Genomic DNA, 17,839 nt, shown 5'->3' with positions numbered 1-17,839 from the left:
CCCCTCTCTCCGCCTAACACTCTGCGTCTGATTGAGATCTCCCAGGTCCACGCGCCGGCACCCCAGGGGAACAGCCGTTGTTATGGTTACAATGCCAATTACAGTGAGGGAGAGGCGGGCGGTCAGTAGAGGCAGAGCAGGGGGATGCCACTGACACAGATGGCTGTTTCAAAGCTCAGCCTCGCACAGATTGCCCGCCTCCCAATTTCTCTCTGGCAACTGTCCTCACCCAACAGCGTCCTCCCATCCCACTCACATTTTAGATTTGTTTGAACATAGAGCCATGGCTGGTCTGAGGTTGCTTTGAAGTAGTTTTGTTTTTGCTCTTTGCTATACGACCAAGCCTAGATCACGGTGAACAAGCAGCGAATCAGACTGAGTCTCTGCTTAGTGCACGTTTCAGAGTATTTCCCAAAAGACACTGCTCCCCGAGGAGACGTCACACGTGACCTCCACTGCAGGAACAGCCTCTTGCTCAAACTGACAGTATAAAACAGAGGAGGGGGAGCAGCTGGGGCCACAGCTGGGGCACACACAGTAAACACACACATGCATAACTCAGACACACACAACATGCAAGTGATTCCTAAAGTCCATGGTTACAGGGAGAAGGGGGAGGGACGGAGTTAAATCCATTTGTTTATGGTTTTATAGACAGTTTTCAAGTCAAACCCCGTAGCCTGCTACCATTTAATCTTACCAATAATAGTCATTTGTTAGATTAATACTGTTATGGTACCCTAATGTAATTCCCCTCATCATCTTAGGGCCCATTAGGGTTGAGACATGACTAATCAATCAGAATGAAGCATCGACAGGATATGGGGGAGACTGGAACTCAATATGCCTTCTCCCGAGGTTTTCAATCGAAGCGGCTTCAAATGTCAGAAATGAAATGCATCAGAGATCTTACTCCTGATGACTTCTGTCGAATTGTTCAACAAAGTCCCCCCCATCCATTTCTATGTAGTCTCCGTTATCACCCCTCTCCTCTTCATCCATTCACCCTAACCCAAACCCAGGTAGGTCCTGCCCTGCCTCCCGACCAGACAGAGACTAATGACCCAAAATAAACCATCAGCTCTACAGCACCTTTACATCTCTCTAACCACAGAGCATTCAAATTGAATAATGAATTCAAGATGAAAGATAAGCCAAAACACAATACCCAAAAGTCAATGCAAAAAAAAAAATAAAAAAAATGCTGGAGCCAAGCCTACTGCTTTGAGAGGCGTTGTTTGTTCACGTTGAGATAGCTTGTTATTGTCCATTTAAAGTTCCAGCAGTTTAAACTCATGATGCCAGCTGATGAAGAAACCAAAATTCTCCTCCCATCTATAACAGAGTGAGCTGGTTCCCACAGGAAACCCAGCATTGCCCGCGGGCCCCTCCCATCCAAACCTCTCTCCCCTTCTCTGGCTGCTTTCCCTATCCCTCAAGGACCCCTGAGACACTGGCGCACATCCAATTAAAACCCCTCCTCTGCTGGTTCCCTCTGAGCCCAAACCTCCAATGTTTTTTTTAATTTTTTATTCCTACACAGGCAAGGCAAGGCAACCCCCCCTGCCAAACTTTGCAGCTGTGTCTTATTATCTCCCGTCCCTTTAACACAATTTCTACTCCTTACTCCTCCCTCTCCTCTCCCCTGTTCAATAGGCCTGAGGGTTTCAAAGCGTGGGTTCCAAGAGAATTGGGTATGGCACACTGAGCGACAGGGGGACCCAGACCCACTAGCCTATTTACAATGGGAGCCTGGGGGAAGGAGGAGGTGAGAAGGACGGTGGCAGGGAGTTGGTATGGAGCCTGGGGAGAGACTAGACTGTTGTTCTCTGATTGCACTGTGGTGTTGAATTTGAAAACGCCCCTCACCCCTAACAAAATATAACCTCCAGTTTGATGACTGTAGGCTAAATGATCGGCACTACTCAGTCAACTCATCTCAATTATTTCCTGAATGACTGTTAAATTTCAGAGGAACCATGAGGGGTGTGCCACAGTGTGCTCATGTAAACAGAACATTATCTGTCTACATCTCATCCGTGATCGCTTCATGAACTGAAGCAAACCACAGACAGCCCCGAGAGAACCTGAAGAGAAGAAACTGCGCAACAAAACTTCCCTGTAGTTGAAGGGTGGTAATACCCTTTCGTATGTGTATGTGTGTGTGTGTGTGTGTGTGTGTGTGTGTGTGTGTGTGTGTGTGTGTGTGTGTGTGTGTGTGTGTGTAGAAAGAGGGATCAGGTTGGGGTAACCACCATCTGTCCACTTCTAGTCACTGCAAACTAATTCCTGCTCTTCACAGTACATAATAAGTAGGGGTGAGAATCACGGGGCAGCTCCCATTACAATACAATACTATTTGAAATGCATCATTATAAAGTGATTCTGCAATATCAATATGTTGTAGGACAATTGTTTAACTTTACATCATAATATCTGATAAACTGAAGAATACAAAATGCCCTAAAAAGGGTAGAGTGAAGGATTGAGGGTATTTATTCACTGCATTTGACAAAACTGAGATGAAACAAATTTGTTAGGGCTCGAGTCTATTGAGCCTGTATAATATAAAAAACTGACCTGAAACAGCTGCAGTCATGTTCAACATGTTTTCGGTAACTACTAAAAGATGTGCACTGTCCAGTAAATTAGATCTTTGCAACGAGATGTGCTACGAAGCAGCTCTGTGTATATCAGAGCATCTGTAGAGCAACAACCCAGGGTTCTTGACATTCCACCAACACCTTGATATTGAAGAAAGATTTTGTTGTAGAGTATCAAAACATGTTGCCCTTTAATTACAGTGCAAATGGAGTGGTTAGTGCGGTGATACAAAGTCATTCTGTACTGGGAACACTATTTGACAGGGAATATTGATAGCCTCTGATATTAATTCATGCTAAGGCAGTAATTATCAGTAGAACTCCACCCATCACAGGTGAGAGCAACTCTCTCAGCAGACTGGAGGGCTTCCTCTAATGCACAGTTTGCATCTTTCTTACTGCTACAGTACCAGATGACTCTAAAGCTACTGAATGTCAGTTCCTGTCTCTGTTGCTATGGCATTGGCTTGAACATTGTAAGGAAATGCAGCATTGTGAGTGGCGATGATAACGAGGGAAAGATAAGCACATTCCTCTCATGAGAAATCTGGAAAGCCATGATGTATTTCTTGTTGTTCCTTGTTGAAGACAGGTGATGGAGGTGACTCTACTGATGGACTCCATGTGGTCATTTCCTTCAATCAACTAAAAGGCACCCAGAAGCAAACAGAACCATATTTCATCTGCTTCCTATCGGCTATAAAAAGAAAAACTCAAGTAAACAGGATATGGAGCGGGGGAACAGGGGGGTGGTTGAACTCAATAGAACAAAGGAGGATGATTTGATTGAGCAGAGCTTTGCTTGGACTCTGCAAGGGTCTTTATAGTTAGCAGAAACCATTGACAAGATTCATCATCAAAACACAGAGCTATAAAGGTTTAAAGTCAAACACTTACATGTCTTGCTGATTCATCAGTTTGTATAGGAAACCTGTTCGGAATACAAATTCACATGACCCTACCATACACTGAACAAGTTTGAGACAACTTTACTTTCAGACAATTTCACACAACAACAAAAATAAGACATTTGAGATATTTACACACTACACTCACACACCAGCTCCATCAGGAAGATTCACTCTGGTTTCTTTGTTGTCTTTAAAGGGAGAAAGAAACTGGAGAACGGCCTTTTACCTGAATGAAGCATTTGGTCTCGTCAGAGGCATTACTATGACCTCATCCTCCGTTTTTAGCCTGGACGCCTGCCTGATCTGGCCCCGGCCTTAAGTAATTCAATTAAAATGGTTGGAATCATGACCCAGCCAGGCTACCCAACAGTTTGCACTATAACCTTAGCTAATATATTTATTTTGAATATCCATAGACACTGCATTTACGTTAAATGAAATAAATTGAATTATATAACTTTAATTGTATGTTTTACAATACAGGGGATATAAACTTCCCATGATCAGTCACAATGTCCTCTATCAGAAAGCATCAAAACATTTAGCAAAGTGTGGAGAGAAACTTTATGGGTGTTGAATTCAGAGCAGTTAAAAAGAAAAAAAAAAGAGACTACCATAGCATTTATAATCGTTTCACTTTTCCATCCTGGCTCTGCTTAACGCAGGAACTAAAAACTGCATCAAATAATTAACTATTTTACTTGAGACAAAAGGCATTCCAAGCCAAATGAATCACTCAAACAGCCTCATACTAAGGCTCCAGAGTAAATGTGGCTTGTACTTGAACTGTGGACGAGTGCTGGTGGCTTTTTCATCAGACTTAAGGACAAAGCCCTTGAAATCATTACGGATTAGCAGGAGGCATTTTACCTAAAACTGGACGAATGAGTCTTCCATTACATTGCGATACCATATGGTCGTCCGTACGTGACACAGAAGGTAACATTAGCCGTTGTGAGGGATTTTGGGGATGGACCATGCAGTTTTATTCACAAAATGATTATGTTGGTGGACTTAACATTAATTGAGCGTTCTTCTTAAGGCACAGAGTCATCAAATTGAGTAGCAGGCCTGACAGAATCCAGAACACAGACTTCTCGATTCAGCAGCCACTGCAGGCTACTGGGACAGGTCAGGGCAGGTCAGGTCATTTTCCCAAGAGCACCTGGCAGCCTTTTGGAAGTCTTGTCCTGCCTACCTCGCACCGGCTCTGGCCAAGTATGGCCGAGCCTGGCAGACTCCCAGACCTCCGTAAGCTCTGTGCACAGCGACTGTGATTCATCCTCTTAGGCCCAGAGAGTAGGGGATTTGGGACTTTATTTAGTGCCATTTAGAAAAGATTACGCCTTAATTGCAAGCTTGCTGTCCAGCAAAAACATTATGGATAGACCCCAAACAATGCTGAAAGCTTCACAGATAGATCACAGATAGAGGCAACAACTAACATCTGTCTGAAAGCCAAGTGAATTTATAAATTAATAACTGAATATGGTGTCTTCTTCAATGAGTTAGGTTTCTGAGTTTGTGACAAGTCATGAGAATGGCTGAATTAAGGGAGCAACAAAAAAAAGAACAAAGATGGCAGTGAGAGAACAGCAGCTGTTGACGAGACGTAGCATGGTGGAGCAAACCAAAAATATAAGATCGACTTGATTTATGACTCTTCATATGAGTGACCAGATGGGTTTTTATGTCCCCTCGTATTTTCTACTGACATCCAATCCGCATTCAACCCATTTTCCACCAAAGAAAGGGCTTAGTCACACCAGATATCTTTGTGTAAGGACATTGGGATGTATCCTTTAGTGATCTGCCATTTTAAAATGGACAAAAGTGACCAATCCTTTCAAAAAGGTAACCACAATGGGACGCCTCTCTCAATCTCTCCTTTGTCATACACTGTGTTCTGCTCCCATTTATACCTCTCTTGGTCTGTGACACCCAAGACCTGTTAACCCCAGTTGGCTCATCCGCACAAAGGGCCAGCGGGCAGAACACACAGAGGCCAGGTTTTACCGAGCTTAACAATATTTAGGTTTGTGATTGTCTGGTTGAATTCCAGAGAGCAGTTCACAGCTGCCGCTCCGGTGACAGGACAGTAGCCAGAGGAACAGGTGAAAACGAAAGCCTTTAAAGTGGTCTCTGAAATTCTCAGCAGTGAAACAGGGATCTAAAGCGCTCCATAGGCCTTGAGCAAAGTTCAATTAGCCCGATTCACACTACTGTTTTAAGCCGTGATATTTATGCCCCTGTGATGTTGCACCTTCAATCTGAATGTTGCAGAGGTGTAATGGTGGGACGAAATGATCTCACCTCTGTGAGTTGCATTACGCTGTTACGTTTTGGAGATGAGACGGTATCAGCTGAGCCGGTCGGGGGAAATGTGAATTCACCAAATTTCATGCTATCTCGGGAATCAATGCGAAATTTAAAGGACGCGATGATGGCCTAGTTACGACCGTTTTGCGGAAAAAGCAGAAAAAAGGGGCTCACGGAAAAGAAAGAACCACTATCAGAAATAAATGAATAAAAGAACTGATGAGTGTTCTATGAATCCGTTGTCCTAACAAAGACGATGACGATTCGTAGCCACTATGTTCGATCTCATGTCATTCACATAAACATAAGGAAAGCTGATCTAGTTCTCCACACAGGCACAGACTGAGCTATACGTCCCTCAGAACTGCATTTACAGTTGGAGGTGTGGCATGTGATGTCACCTGTGAGTGGCTTACCTTAAGATTATCAACAGCCGCTAAGGCCCCACCACCACACGCTCTAACTCTGCTGGACTGAACTTTAATGTCATTAGCTGCTTCGACTTGTGACTATGACTGTACTCTGCTATCTGAATGATAACAGGGTCAAAGTCCACACAGCTTTCCTCGAATCTTCACAGCAGTCTAACGTGATTGATTGCCTTTATCGCAGCAGAGAGTGAGCAGCTTACATTTCCTTTTGATTAAAAGATATAATGTGTCGAACACTCCACTGAAGAAAATCTGCATGTACTCACAAAGCAATGTATGATTGGATCTTGTCTTTGCAAGTATTGGGAGGAAAAAGCACAGGGGCAATAGGCAGCGTCTCAAATTCACCATAAAGTACCAGCAAAAAGGAAAATCTAAATACACACAAATCAGTCTATCCCTCTTGCCCAAGCAAATAATAGATACAGAATGATTTCTGTAAAGCTAAAGGGCAGAGAGTTGAATAGAAAAAGGGGGGAAGGGGGGGGGCTTGTCATTTCCCCAGCAGCAGAAAAATGCCAAAAGGATGTATTAATGCATAATCTGAACATCATATGAATACCATGAACCATTGGGTGGCTTCCTTCAGCCAGTGAGCATGTGAACATGTAGCTAGCTGTACGTTGTTGCGCGATGCTCCCTCGGAAAGTCAGCCGGCAAACCTCACTCAGAAAGCAGCACCTGCTTCGAGAGGAATCCGGCTGCTTACATTAAGGCACAGAGCTGTGCCGTTACTAAGCAACAGTGGTGCCGAGAATTCCTCCATCTTCCTGACTCGGGAGAAGCGCGTATGTGGGGGTGTGTTTGAGCGTGAATATTAGTGCCTTGTCCAAGGGTAGGTGAGATGGTGAGGATCGCTTGAAAAGGCAAGGGGGAATTTGCTCACTGTCATGATGATTTCTGATCTGTCCTACAACTCCAGCAGGAGAAAAGGGAAAGTGCTATGTGTGCACTTAAATCCCTATGAATACACATAAATTTGAGCTCCTTTCCACTGTGTTGGTGTTTGTGTAGAGCAGAGAAGAGGTTAAAAGGTCACCGGAGAGGATCCAGTGTACTGTGCAAATCTTGCCACACAATCTATTCTATTCTGTCGAACTCCTCAAGAAGACAGGGAACATGCAAACATTTGGTGTGAATAGCAGTCATTCATCACCAAAGAGAACGTGACATTTACCTGACAGGAGAAATAACTGCCGCATGTGCTTTCATAACGGCAACAGACAATGCCACACCAATCCATTTGACCTGCCTGCTTCATAAGCACAATTCAGACCAACAAAGGAAGATTGTGAGGCTGCTACATGTACATGTTTCCAGTCAGAATGATTGGTTAAACTATACATACTCTGAGGGGGAGATGAGCCTACATTTAGCCCCTCTTCTAACAGTAGCTTATCTTATGTTTGCTTCCCATGCAGGGCTGTTTTTCCACTGATAATAAAGAGGAAGTGGATAGGGATGTCAGAGGAATGTGTTTGTATATGTGATAGCATCACTTCTTCCCTTTAAACAGAGTATGACTTGGGGGTTGAGAGGGATAGAGAAAAATAGTTGTTCTTTCTTTCAAGGGTTAACATCTGACGAGTGATCTACAACCCTAAGGCAAGAGTACGAGCTTCTGCTGCAGCTTTGAGCAAACAACTGAGTTTATTGCCCACACAGATGGAGGTTTGTGTTCCATCAGTAGACAGAAACAAAGACAAGAACAGGTGTGTGTGGAGTCCAGCACTCACAATGAGAGCTTCTTTAACTGGCAAAAATTAAAAAGAAAATCTCAGCAAATGTCCAAATGTCCCCACTGGGGTTCATTCCCTTTGGTTTGCAGCCATGGTTACTCTTTTAGAACGTTTCCAGTCCGTCTCTTCTATTCAGGGCTTTTTTGCTGTCATTCCTCTGTAGAAGTACTCGGCCTTCTTGCCAAAGACAGCGTGCATGGGAAACTGAGCAGGAGTTGCTTAGACAGCCGTGAGACCCCCTCTTCTGAGCAAAAATAACAACAAGAGACGGGCCACTAGGAGATGGACGGGAAGGATGGGGAAGGAGAGAGCTGAAAAATCTCTTTTGAGACTTCCTACTGAAATGCACAAACACTCCCCGGATGGATGAGAGGATTTCCAGCACAAAATAAAGGGGGTTTTCCATGAGGTCAACTGTCTCAGCCATTGGTTGCCTTTCCATAGAAATTGCCGTATTTGAAACTTGCTCTATAAATAAACCTGCCATGCCTATCCTCAGTGAAAAGAGGGCACAATATATTGCCGTATTGCAGGCATTAAAAACTGAACTTTGTGCCTAGTGTCACTTTAAAGTCAAACATGACTCTTGCTAAATCACAAGCCAGTGAAAAACTGCTGCTCTGCTCCAGCGGAGAAAATCGAACACAGTGTGATAAGCTGTAGAGAATAACTCTGGCCACTGTTCAGAAAAAAAAACAGACACATCCTTTATCTGACTCTCCGGCCCAGCTTGAACTGTCACTCGACATTCCTGCCATTCCCAAAGGGTTGTGACTTCTTTGGTTTCCAGTGGAAACTGTTAATCTCTCTCTCTCTCTGTCTCTGTCTCTCTCTCTCTCTCTCTCTCTCTCTCTCTGAGCGGGAAGTTTCAAAATTCAAACCTACTCCCGCCCCTAACAACTAAACTGGTCATTCTTGTTCACAGAGGAGGAGCCCGTCTGAGCAGTAACAGTGTGACAAGATATCTAAAGTCCATCACACAAATAAAGGTGTTGGTTTTGAATGTAATCTTAGCATGCAACTATCAAGGAACATTACAATCTTAACAAGCCTGTTTACACTAGTTTCGTCTTAAACCAGGACCCAATTTATTGATTAACACAGCTTTTGCCCATTTCAAATAACTACTGTAAAGTACTGCTGATCATGCCCTGCAATAATGGCCATATTTGTACAGACTGCAAAATCTACTCAAGAGTATAGGACATTACGAGACTGGATTGAAACATGCCAGGCCTTGACTAGCTGTGAGTCAGACAGGAATGTCTTGAAGTAGGGCTTGAAGAGCAGCATAAATAAATAAAAAAGGTAGAAATGCAATGGGGGAACCCCCTGATGAAGGAGAGGGGGGTGGGGGAGTGGAGCAGCATCCCCTCCTCATCTTGCTGTTTTGACCTTGTGGTATGAAAGGTAATTTCTGATGCTTGCCCCAAATGCCAAAGTAAATCAATTCCCATAACCTACCGCTGCAGCACAGCATATATAACACACAGGAATGCAATAAAAGATGACACAGAGAAACGTGTCCCCCCCCCCTCCCCAAATCACATTAATGGATAAATGGTTAAACAGTGTATGGTGTCTATTTATGATAACACTTAGGTCCAATATAAAATGATATTATAATCATTCATCGGTTGTTTTCTGTGAAATAAAAATAAAGCCTACCTCTTTCAGTTGGTCTAGCTCTTGCCTGACGGCCTCGTACTCAACCTCCAGGTCATCGTACTGCTGTTTGAGCTGCTGCTTCTCCTCCAGCACCGCCAGCCCGTACTCCGCCGCCTGGATCTTCTCGTTCGTGGTCTCACCCAGCTCCCGGGCGAGACGCTCGATCTCGGACCGCATCCACTCCGGACCTGCCCCACGCAACACCACTGCGTCGGGATGGCGCTGCTCTTCCACGGACATGGTCGGTTACCGGTGATGGATCAACCAACCTACGCCAGCCGATCTGCGTCAAGGAAGGGGGGGGGGAGAGAGATGATGGGGCGTCTTCAGGCGGCGTAACCTTGAAGCGGTTGCTTAAATTCGTCTGTATTTAAATTGCATGATTGTTACGGTTGCTTGTCTCGTAGCCGGCCCTTTTTCTTTGGTCATGTAGATGACGATGTTGATGTATCTCCTGCGGGGGAGCTCGCCGTTATTCCTAGAATTGCTCCATCGTTGAGGTGCTGCGTTTCCTTCACCTCTCTCCCCCGGCTTGTTTGAGCGATAGAGCTGAAGCCGGAGTAAAACTGCCAAAAGGGAGGAAAAAAAACGATCGACTTCCGGTACTTAGTTTCAAAATAAAACTCAAAATAGTCCTCAAACCACCTTTGGTTGCGGGTTTATTTTGCACTTTTTGTATACTGAAATGAAAATGCAATATTTTGGAAAAACTAACTATAATTTAGAAGGACACATTGATTATTTATTGTCATGTCAAAGCTCTCTGTTTTTTTATTTTGAAGGAATATTTGACATCAACACCGGCTTTTTTGAAACAGCTGAACGTACCAAGTGCGTAACATCTACCCAATCAGCTGGGTAAGCTGCTACAAGGCGGCAAGGAATGCCGGGAAATGTAGTACTTTCAGTACACGAAGCAAACCAAAGGAGTCTGCCAACACCACGAAGTGAACTCATTTTCCCTTAAGCCTTTGTTCATTTGCTTATGTGGAGCACGGAAATCCTTCTCCGAGCCTTTTGTTGCCATAGCAATGGAACGAACAGACCATCAACAGCCACGCTCCAGAAGCCGTCACATGTATATCTGCTGCCATCTGTTGGAAAAGTATATTAATATTTTTTTTTACGTTACAATCAAGTGAACTTGTTTCAATAATCCACAATCAGGTTGATATCTTTAAAACATAATTTTATTAACAATCCAGGACTAATTTAGGCTTTATAATAAGTTTGTTAACAGTTAATACAAGGCTTATATGTGGTATTTTTTTCTTTATATGTGGTATCTTTTTCTGTAGGCCTATTACAAGTTGCACTAGGCTACTTTCCTAATTTTTATGTAAGCCTATTTTGCAAATTCAAGGCTACTTTTCTAGTCTCACTTATTTTATATTTGATTGCTGCAAGTTGATTTGTCATTTTAGCCTATATCATACTTTGGTTTCAGTATTTTTTACTTAAAGAGTCCTTACACATGTTAGCTCCTGGCTTTGCACTATAATGTATTTGTCACAGACTGGTGAGATATGCCTGGAATCAGCCATGCCGGTGATTTACTCATGACTTTATCTGACCCTTTACACTACATGCCATACATTTAGCTTTAGTAGTTTTGTGTCCTCCAGACTGCTTCGCCCCTCTTCTTCCTTATCTCTCATGATGCTGGTCTCATTTTTTCCTCTTAGAAGCCCAACAGTGCGGTGCTGCCTGTGGATTTAGATGGCAGAGACTATTTCTTGGATCCATACAGCACAATTAAAGATCTTCAAAGCTGTGAGTATTTATATTACTCAGAATACTATAAGCTACATGATCAAAAATAGCTATAGCCTACTTTAAATATCTTGATTAGATAAAAAAAAGGGTTAATGATATATCATTTAGTGAAAATATACACTGTCTTTATTCTTAACATTTGAAATTATTTATGAGATCAGTGGCTATATGACTATGAACTTGGAGGTAAAAAAATGTTTGGAGCAGATCGAACTCTTGAGATTGAAATAAAACAGGTGATGAAAATGTTTAATGACTAGCTGGTTCCTCTCTCATTAAAATTTAGATGTAGAAACAAAAATAAAGGAAGAAATCTTGTTCTCACAGTTTTCACGATAGTATGTGCAGGAACTTTGAAATAAGGGTGACATAGCACCTGTTAGCTCTGGAGTATGCCCAAATGCTAAACATCATAGACTGATCCCTTCCCAGTAACCTAAATGTAATTAGCTTTACCCATTTGCAAGGTAAGCCAATCAGATTGTATCTACTGGCTATGTCACTAAAGTCCCACTATGATAGCAAGGTGAGAGCATTTAAGAGTGCTGATGTCAGAAATCCTCAGAACACTTTCATAAAAACAATCTAACTCTAACTATCAGTTATTTATATTGTAGACATGTTGAGAATCTGGTTTCTCATATTAGACTAGTCAAAGGCAATAGTAATGGGGCTTAAGTATGAGTTTTGGTTGAGTAGTGGGTGCTCTAATTTATTCCTCTGCCGTAATAAGATTAGCAGTCTAATCCAGGAGGAGTCAAGAATAGCCTACGCTCCCCTCTTCAGGGATTGACAAGAAACCTGTGCATGGAGGAGGCTACTGAGGACAGAGTCTCCGCTCCTTTTCCAAATATTTGGAGGTTGTTTTATTTCCACACTCGATCCGTTATGCTGGTGAGATAGATGGCTTTCTACAAAGGATGGCTACAAAGGATCCTGCGGGTGCTTGATCTGCCCCACCCGGCCACAACAGAGATCATCTGAGACCAATCAAATCAAGTGAGACCACAGGATTGACTTTCCACAGAGCTGGGGAGGGAACGACAACGTCAGAGCTGTGGAGGTTGATGTTAGTTGTTTTTAATTTCGTATCTTATTTCATTTTATTCTATTATTCGTTTAATTTGGTTAAAGTTCTTTCCAAGTTACCTATTTCCAAGTTGTTGATTTAGCACTTTGGTCTTGAGGAGTGAAAATGTATTTATTAATGCAATGAGCCGCCTAGGGAAAGCTAACATGAGCATATCGCCTCATGGATTATGTTTACTTTACACGTGACTGAGTGTGATAGATGATGCTGATCTTTGATAAAAAATGTGTATTTACTAGTGTTCCTCTTTAACTTGTTTATTCATGTTTACAATCTTTAACTTACTGTCCTGTGTCTTTGTCCAATTGTACTGTCTACCTCTTGCACATGTTTTCCAATGTGGTTTTTAATGCTTCAAATGGACATAAACTGATCGCTCACTCTCAAACAGAGACTTTTGCAGTTCAGAATAATAAACCCCAGAGCCCTGATTTCTTATGAGATTCCTCTCAGGTTCTGTTTGGACACTGGTTATAATTCTCTATTTAGGATTAAGATAAAGGCCTCCAGCATCAGCTATTGCAGAATGCATGATATAAAGTAGTATGTAGCGTGACAAAGTAAGTATTTGTGTGTGCAGGCCCTGCTATGACTGTGGATGTCAGCCTGAGACGCTGTTCATATGGCAGGCATTGCAAATACCAGAGGGGGAACTCTGATGGAATACAGTAAGTAACAATAGCATTTAGTTATCATTAAACACCTATCTGTTGATGACGAGGGAACAACTTGGTAATATACTGGTGTTTAAGTCACAAAAATTCTACATTCAAATGCACCACACAGGTGCCTTGAAATGTGACTATTTTTACTGTGATGATCTGATAACAGATTTACAATGGCAGATAAGGATTAGACACCTCCAAGTGAGAACTTACCGCCGATGATCTTAATTATAAAGGTGCTACGGCACAACTTAAACTTGATTGAACTTTGATGCTGCACTACAATTTACGAGGATATAATAACTTCTGATATGACTTCTAATAAGAAGGGGTTTAAAACATTGACTCTGCTAAGACACACACACACACACACACGCACACACACACTGCTATGATGATAAAAACATCTAACTAAATTTTAAAACTATATTTTCTCTCCCCCCTCCCCCCCATGATGACTCCAGTCAGAGCCCCCAGGGCAAAGTATACGCTAGTTGGAGAAGCTATACGTCATGTCATCCCTGCAGGTTTGCAATGCTCAATTGGCTGTGGAGGACAATCCTGCAAGTATGACAACCCAAGTTACTGGAAAGATGACCAACAGGCCATTAAAGGCCTCTACTCATCATGGTACACATGGTTTTTCTACCTTTGTAGTTGCGATGATATAATGAAACATATATCGAGTTCATGTTTATGAAATCTCTTCAGCCATGAGACTTAGATGGGTGTAGATTACTGTGTGATACAGTATTAACCCCACTCTCTTTTTTTCCTCTTGTTTTAGGGTTAGCGATTATCTTCTTGCTATGTCCAGACCGTCAACAGAAACTATTGAGAAATACAAAATCATTGATCAATTCAAAAGGTAAACATAACGTTGTTCTTCTTTCCTCAGTGTTTCACCAGCTTCCTCGACCAAGAGGACACAACACCTGAGGAGATGAGAATAATGAAGTGTTCATGTCTCTCTCTCTGTGTGTTTGCTTCAAGGAATGGTATTAAAACAGTGATGAACCTACAGATACCTGGTGAACATGCCAGCTGCGGAAATCCTCTAGAGCCGGAGAGCGGCTTTTCCTACCGCCCAGAGATCTTCATGGCAAACGACAGTAAGTGCTCTATGCAAATAAGAGTAAGTTATGTGAACTGTATATAAGCATGGCAGTGATTTAGTCCTAAGCACAGGCTGCAGTGCCGCTTTAAGCAACTGTAACATATAGTAGGAAAAGTAATAAGCATAAACAGATATGTATATATATTTTTTTACTTTCATCATCCATACGGCTCTTACACAATTAGTTCCAAAACTTCACTTGAGCTGGACCGTAGCCAATCAAACCTAATCATTTGCCTGCACTCTTGCTTGTGTGTATGTTTCTACATAAATCAGCAGACCAGCTACTTTGTGCATTTATCTGTATTCTCAATTATCACACAAGCAGTGAAATAAGAGTGTGTTGAAACAGGCTTTGATTGCCTGTGTGATTTAGAAGTACCTCCATGGTGCGAATTAACTCTATTGAGAACGCTGAGGTGGAGTGACACATATAGTGAAAAGTCCCAGTGATGTTCTCACTCAATATCAGTACTCGTGGAATGCATCCTGCCCAATTAGATATTTTGTCTTAGCTAACTGTTGTTTAATTGTTTATATTGGTGTATTGCTGCTCACGTTGCTGCTTCACGTTTCAGTTTATTTCTACAATTTTGGCTGGAATGACTACGGAGTGGCCAACCTCACCCACATGCTAGACATGGTGAAGGTCATGGCCTTCGCTCTACAGGAAGGAAAGATAGCTGTCCACTGTCACGCTGGTCTTGGACGAACAGGTAGCTTTGCTAAGAACGTTGTTTCACAAGTGTTTTCACTTTTCAGGGCAGTCTGATTTGTCATTTGATCAATTTGTTATAAAATGAAGCATTGTTTCCGCCCTCCAGGTGTGCTTTTAGCATGTTTCTTGGCCTATGCTACCAGGATGACTGCCAACCAGGCTATTCTATATGTACGTGCTAAACGCCCCAGTTCCATCCAGACACGAGGTCAGCTGCATTGTGTCAGAGAGTTTGTTCAATTCCTTGCACCTTTGCGGAGTGTCTTTTCCTGTGCTGAGCCCCGATCTAACTCAGTGACTCTATCCCAGTACCTAAACCGCCAGAGACACATACTACATGGCTATGAAAGAAAGGAGCTAAGGAATCTACCAAAGATTGTCCAGCTCGTGTCTAGGCTGCTGCTGGACATTGCAGAGAATCGGCAGGTGATTGAGGAAGACATTCTGGAGGCCCCAGATATTCATGACTTAGAGATGACTCTCAGCATTATTGAGCAGATGGGTCCTGATGTGTTTGCAAAGGAGCCCCGCTTACCAGGTACACCAACCTTACCCAGACATTTCAACGAGCCACCCATCTTTTACCATCGCAAAAGTCTTAGCTACAGTGAGTCCGATTTGAGACGACTGGGCCCCCAGCTCAACCTCCCCACACAACCACTCGGCTCCTTGTCACAGACTACTATCGATACGTCCGTTTACCCCTCGGAGAAAGCTCACTCTCAAACTGAGATTCAGCGTTGGAACAGCAACCCCTCTGAGGTCTCAGCAGGCTCACTGTGGCAATTAAAGAATGAAGAAACCCAAAAAGATGGATCCATTCTGCTGAGAAAAGTGACCCAGGCAAACATCCAACGGAGTGAGTCTGTGGGGAACAGTGAACCTACCAAGAAGGGCAGCATGCTGGCTAGGTGGAAGGCAGAGCAGAGGGAAGAGTTAAAAATGAACGGGACGAAGCCTAATGTAAGACAAGAGGAACACTCAGAGGTTCCATACATCACCCTGCAGACAGAGTTGTCCCTGGAAAGCAAGAGGCTGTTAGTGGCACAGGCCCTGGCAGTGGACCTTTTTCTCGATGGGGATGAAGAGCACAGGAGCAAAGTCTTAGCGTGGCAGGTAACTAATCCACACCAGTGATGCGGTGGTATTTGCAGAAATTGACGGCCAAAAAAACATCAACTGTAACTGTTAACTGTTAACTGTTAATCCATCATGATTTTTTATAGCTTCCTTCTGGTATGAAATTCTATATTTATATTTAAAGGGAAGGAATGGAGCCAAACCCACACACAATGATGAATAATTCGATTGCATAAAAAAAGACCAATTTAAATGTAACTGTGCTGTAACATCCTTGACTCCTTGATTCAAAATCACGCCCACTCACCTTAATGTCTTAAATATTTCCAAAGATACTTTTAACAAAAGCAGAATGCAGATTGTAAATGCCTTGCTTAAGCCACACAAAGGGTCTTACAGGGAGACAGTTTCTAACATGACTGTACAAATGTATGCAGGCAGAACTAAACCAAGGTGGTGGCTGGGAAAGACTGTGCTCCGAGCGGGATCCCTTTATCCTTACTGGGCTCATGTGGTCATGGCTGGAGCAGCTTAAAGAGCCTGTCATCTGCATCCAGACAGCCAAAGCCCTGAACCCTTACAGCACTGATTCTCAAACCATCCTCAACACACTCGACCAGGTCAGTGCATGCTTTGCTGACTAACATTTAAAACTAAAGGAATACAGCAATGAATAACCTGGATATACATTGAAGCTCACAAGTTTACATGTGGCAAACTCCAAAGGTAACTTTTCTTTTTTATGTTTTTCCAGGCCACCAAAGAAACATTAATGTGCATACTAGACTGCATGGCTCAAATGTTGACCATACCACAAGATGTTGAAGATGCATTCCTGAATCGTACTATCAAAGCATTCACCTGGGTAAGACAAAAACCTGTGGTTTTGGTTTAATTGACTTATTTCCTAGTCTGTGTTTTGTTTCTACAACTTGAGTGTGGTTTGCTTTTGAACAGTTGGAAAGTGACTCAGAAGACGGAAGAAAAGTGTACGCGTCCATGACTACTGTCCTACGTTGTGTCCTTGGGGACTTGCGGTATATGGCCATTGAAGCAGATGAATCAAATATGTCCACTTGTTCTTTAACATAGGAACTATCAGTCATTTTTTATACAAGAAGAAGTCTGAACTCTTGTGCGGGGCCATGAAACAGAAAATAATTATTTTGTGCCTTATAAAAAAACTATTTCATATGTTATGTTTTTATTGGCTGTAATTAATCATGTTGATATTTTATCACTAATACACAAGTAACACATTTGCATATTATATTACCTCAGTACCTAGTGGAAGTAACATATTGAAGAACAGTTGATCGAAGTGTATTTTACAAAACAATATGCCTTAAAATCAGTAAGAGTCAGCACAGACATACCTCAGTTACAAAAGCATAGTTATGAATTGTTATATCTGTACAGATTATTTTCTTAACCAGCATGTTTTGCATACAGTGTATCCCTGCCTTTCTACTAATATAGTATTCTTTATCTGTAATAAGTGTCTGATGCATGCTGTGGAACTCTCAATTTTCTCTCTTTTGTGTTGTGTTTTATCTTTCTGTCTCATGCTCTCCAGGTGCTTCGCTACCCTGTGATTGAGCACACCCGTGTTCAATTTACCAATCAAGTCCAAAGTGTAGAAAAACCTTATTTGGTGAATGAAACAATTGAGACATTCCCAGAAAATGGCTATGGGATGGGATGAAGAGAGTAAGAAACTAT

The 17,839-nt window shown here is 42.5% G+C and overlaps 2 protein-coding genes across 3 annotated transcripts in view; one reads left to right on the top strand and one right to left on the bottom strand.

The window, feature by feature from the left end:
• LOC109980892 (protein bicaudal D homolog 2) overlaps positions 1 to 10,220 on the bottom strand; it is a 42,348-nt gene extending 32,128 nt beyond the window's left edge. Inside the window, exon 1 of the mRNA XM_020629439.3 lies at positions 9,672 to 10,220. Coding sequence (XP_020485095.1) covers positions 9,672 to 9,911 — 240 coding nt within the window. The 5' untranslated portion in view covers positions 9,912 to 10,220. The remainder of the gene's footprint in view (positions 1 to 9,671) is intronic.
• Positions 10,221 to 11,639: 1,419 nt separating this feature from the next.
• Positions 11,640 to 17,828, top strand: ptpdc1b (protein tyrosine phosphatase domain containing 1b). 2 transcript variants are annotated; one of them, XM_065961586.1, is made up of 11 exons: positions 11,640 to 12,446; positions 13,118 to 13,205; positions 13,667 to 13,832; positions 13,990 to 14,070; positions 14,196 to 14,314; positions 14,898 to 15,035; positions 15,144 to 16,153; positions 16,555 to 16,737; positions 16,872 to 16,982; positions 17,075 to 17,154; positions 17,694 to 17,828. In XM_065961586.1, exons 2-11 carry the CDS (start codon positions 13,160 to 13,162, stop codon positions 17,710 to 17,712), a joined length of 1,953 nt encoding a protein of 650 aa, XP_065817658.1. In that variant the 5' UTR covers positions 11,640 to 12,446; positions 13,118 to 13,159; the 3' UTR covers positions 17,713 to 17,828. The 2 variants fall into 2 exon arrangements, with proteins under 2 accessions (XP_065817658.1, XP_029132408.2); XM_029276575.2 differs by having other exon boundaries at positions 11,641 to 12,516.
• Positions 17,829 to 17,839: the final 11 nt, after the last annotated feature.

Source organism: Labrus bergylta, chromosome 12 (assembly GCF_963930695.1).
Source record: "Labrus bergylta chromosome 12, fLabBer1.1, whole genome shotgun sequence".
Classification (NCBI taxonomy): Eukaryota; Metazoa; Chordata; class Actinopteri; order Labriformes; family Labridae; genus Labrus; species Labrus bergylta.
This window is presented reverse-complemented; position numbering and strand designations above follow the sequence as displayed.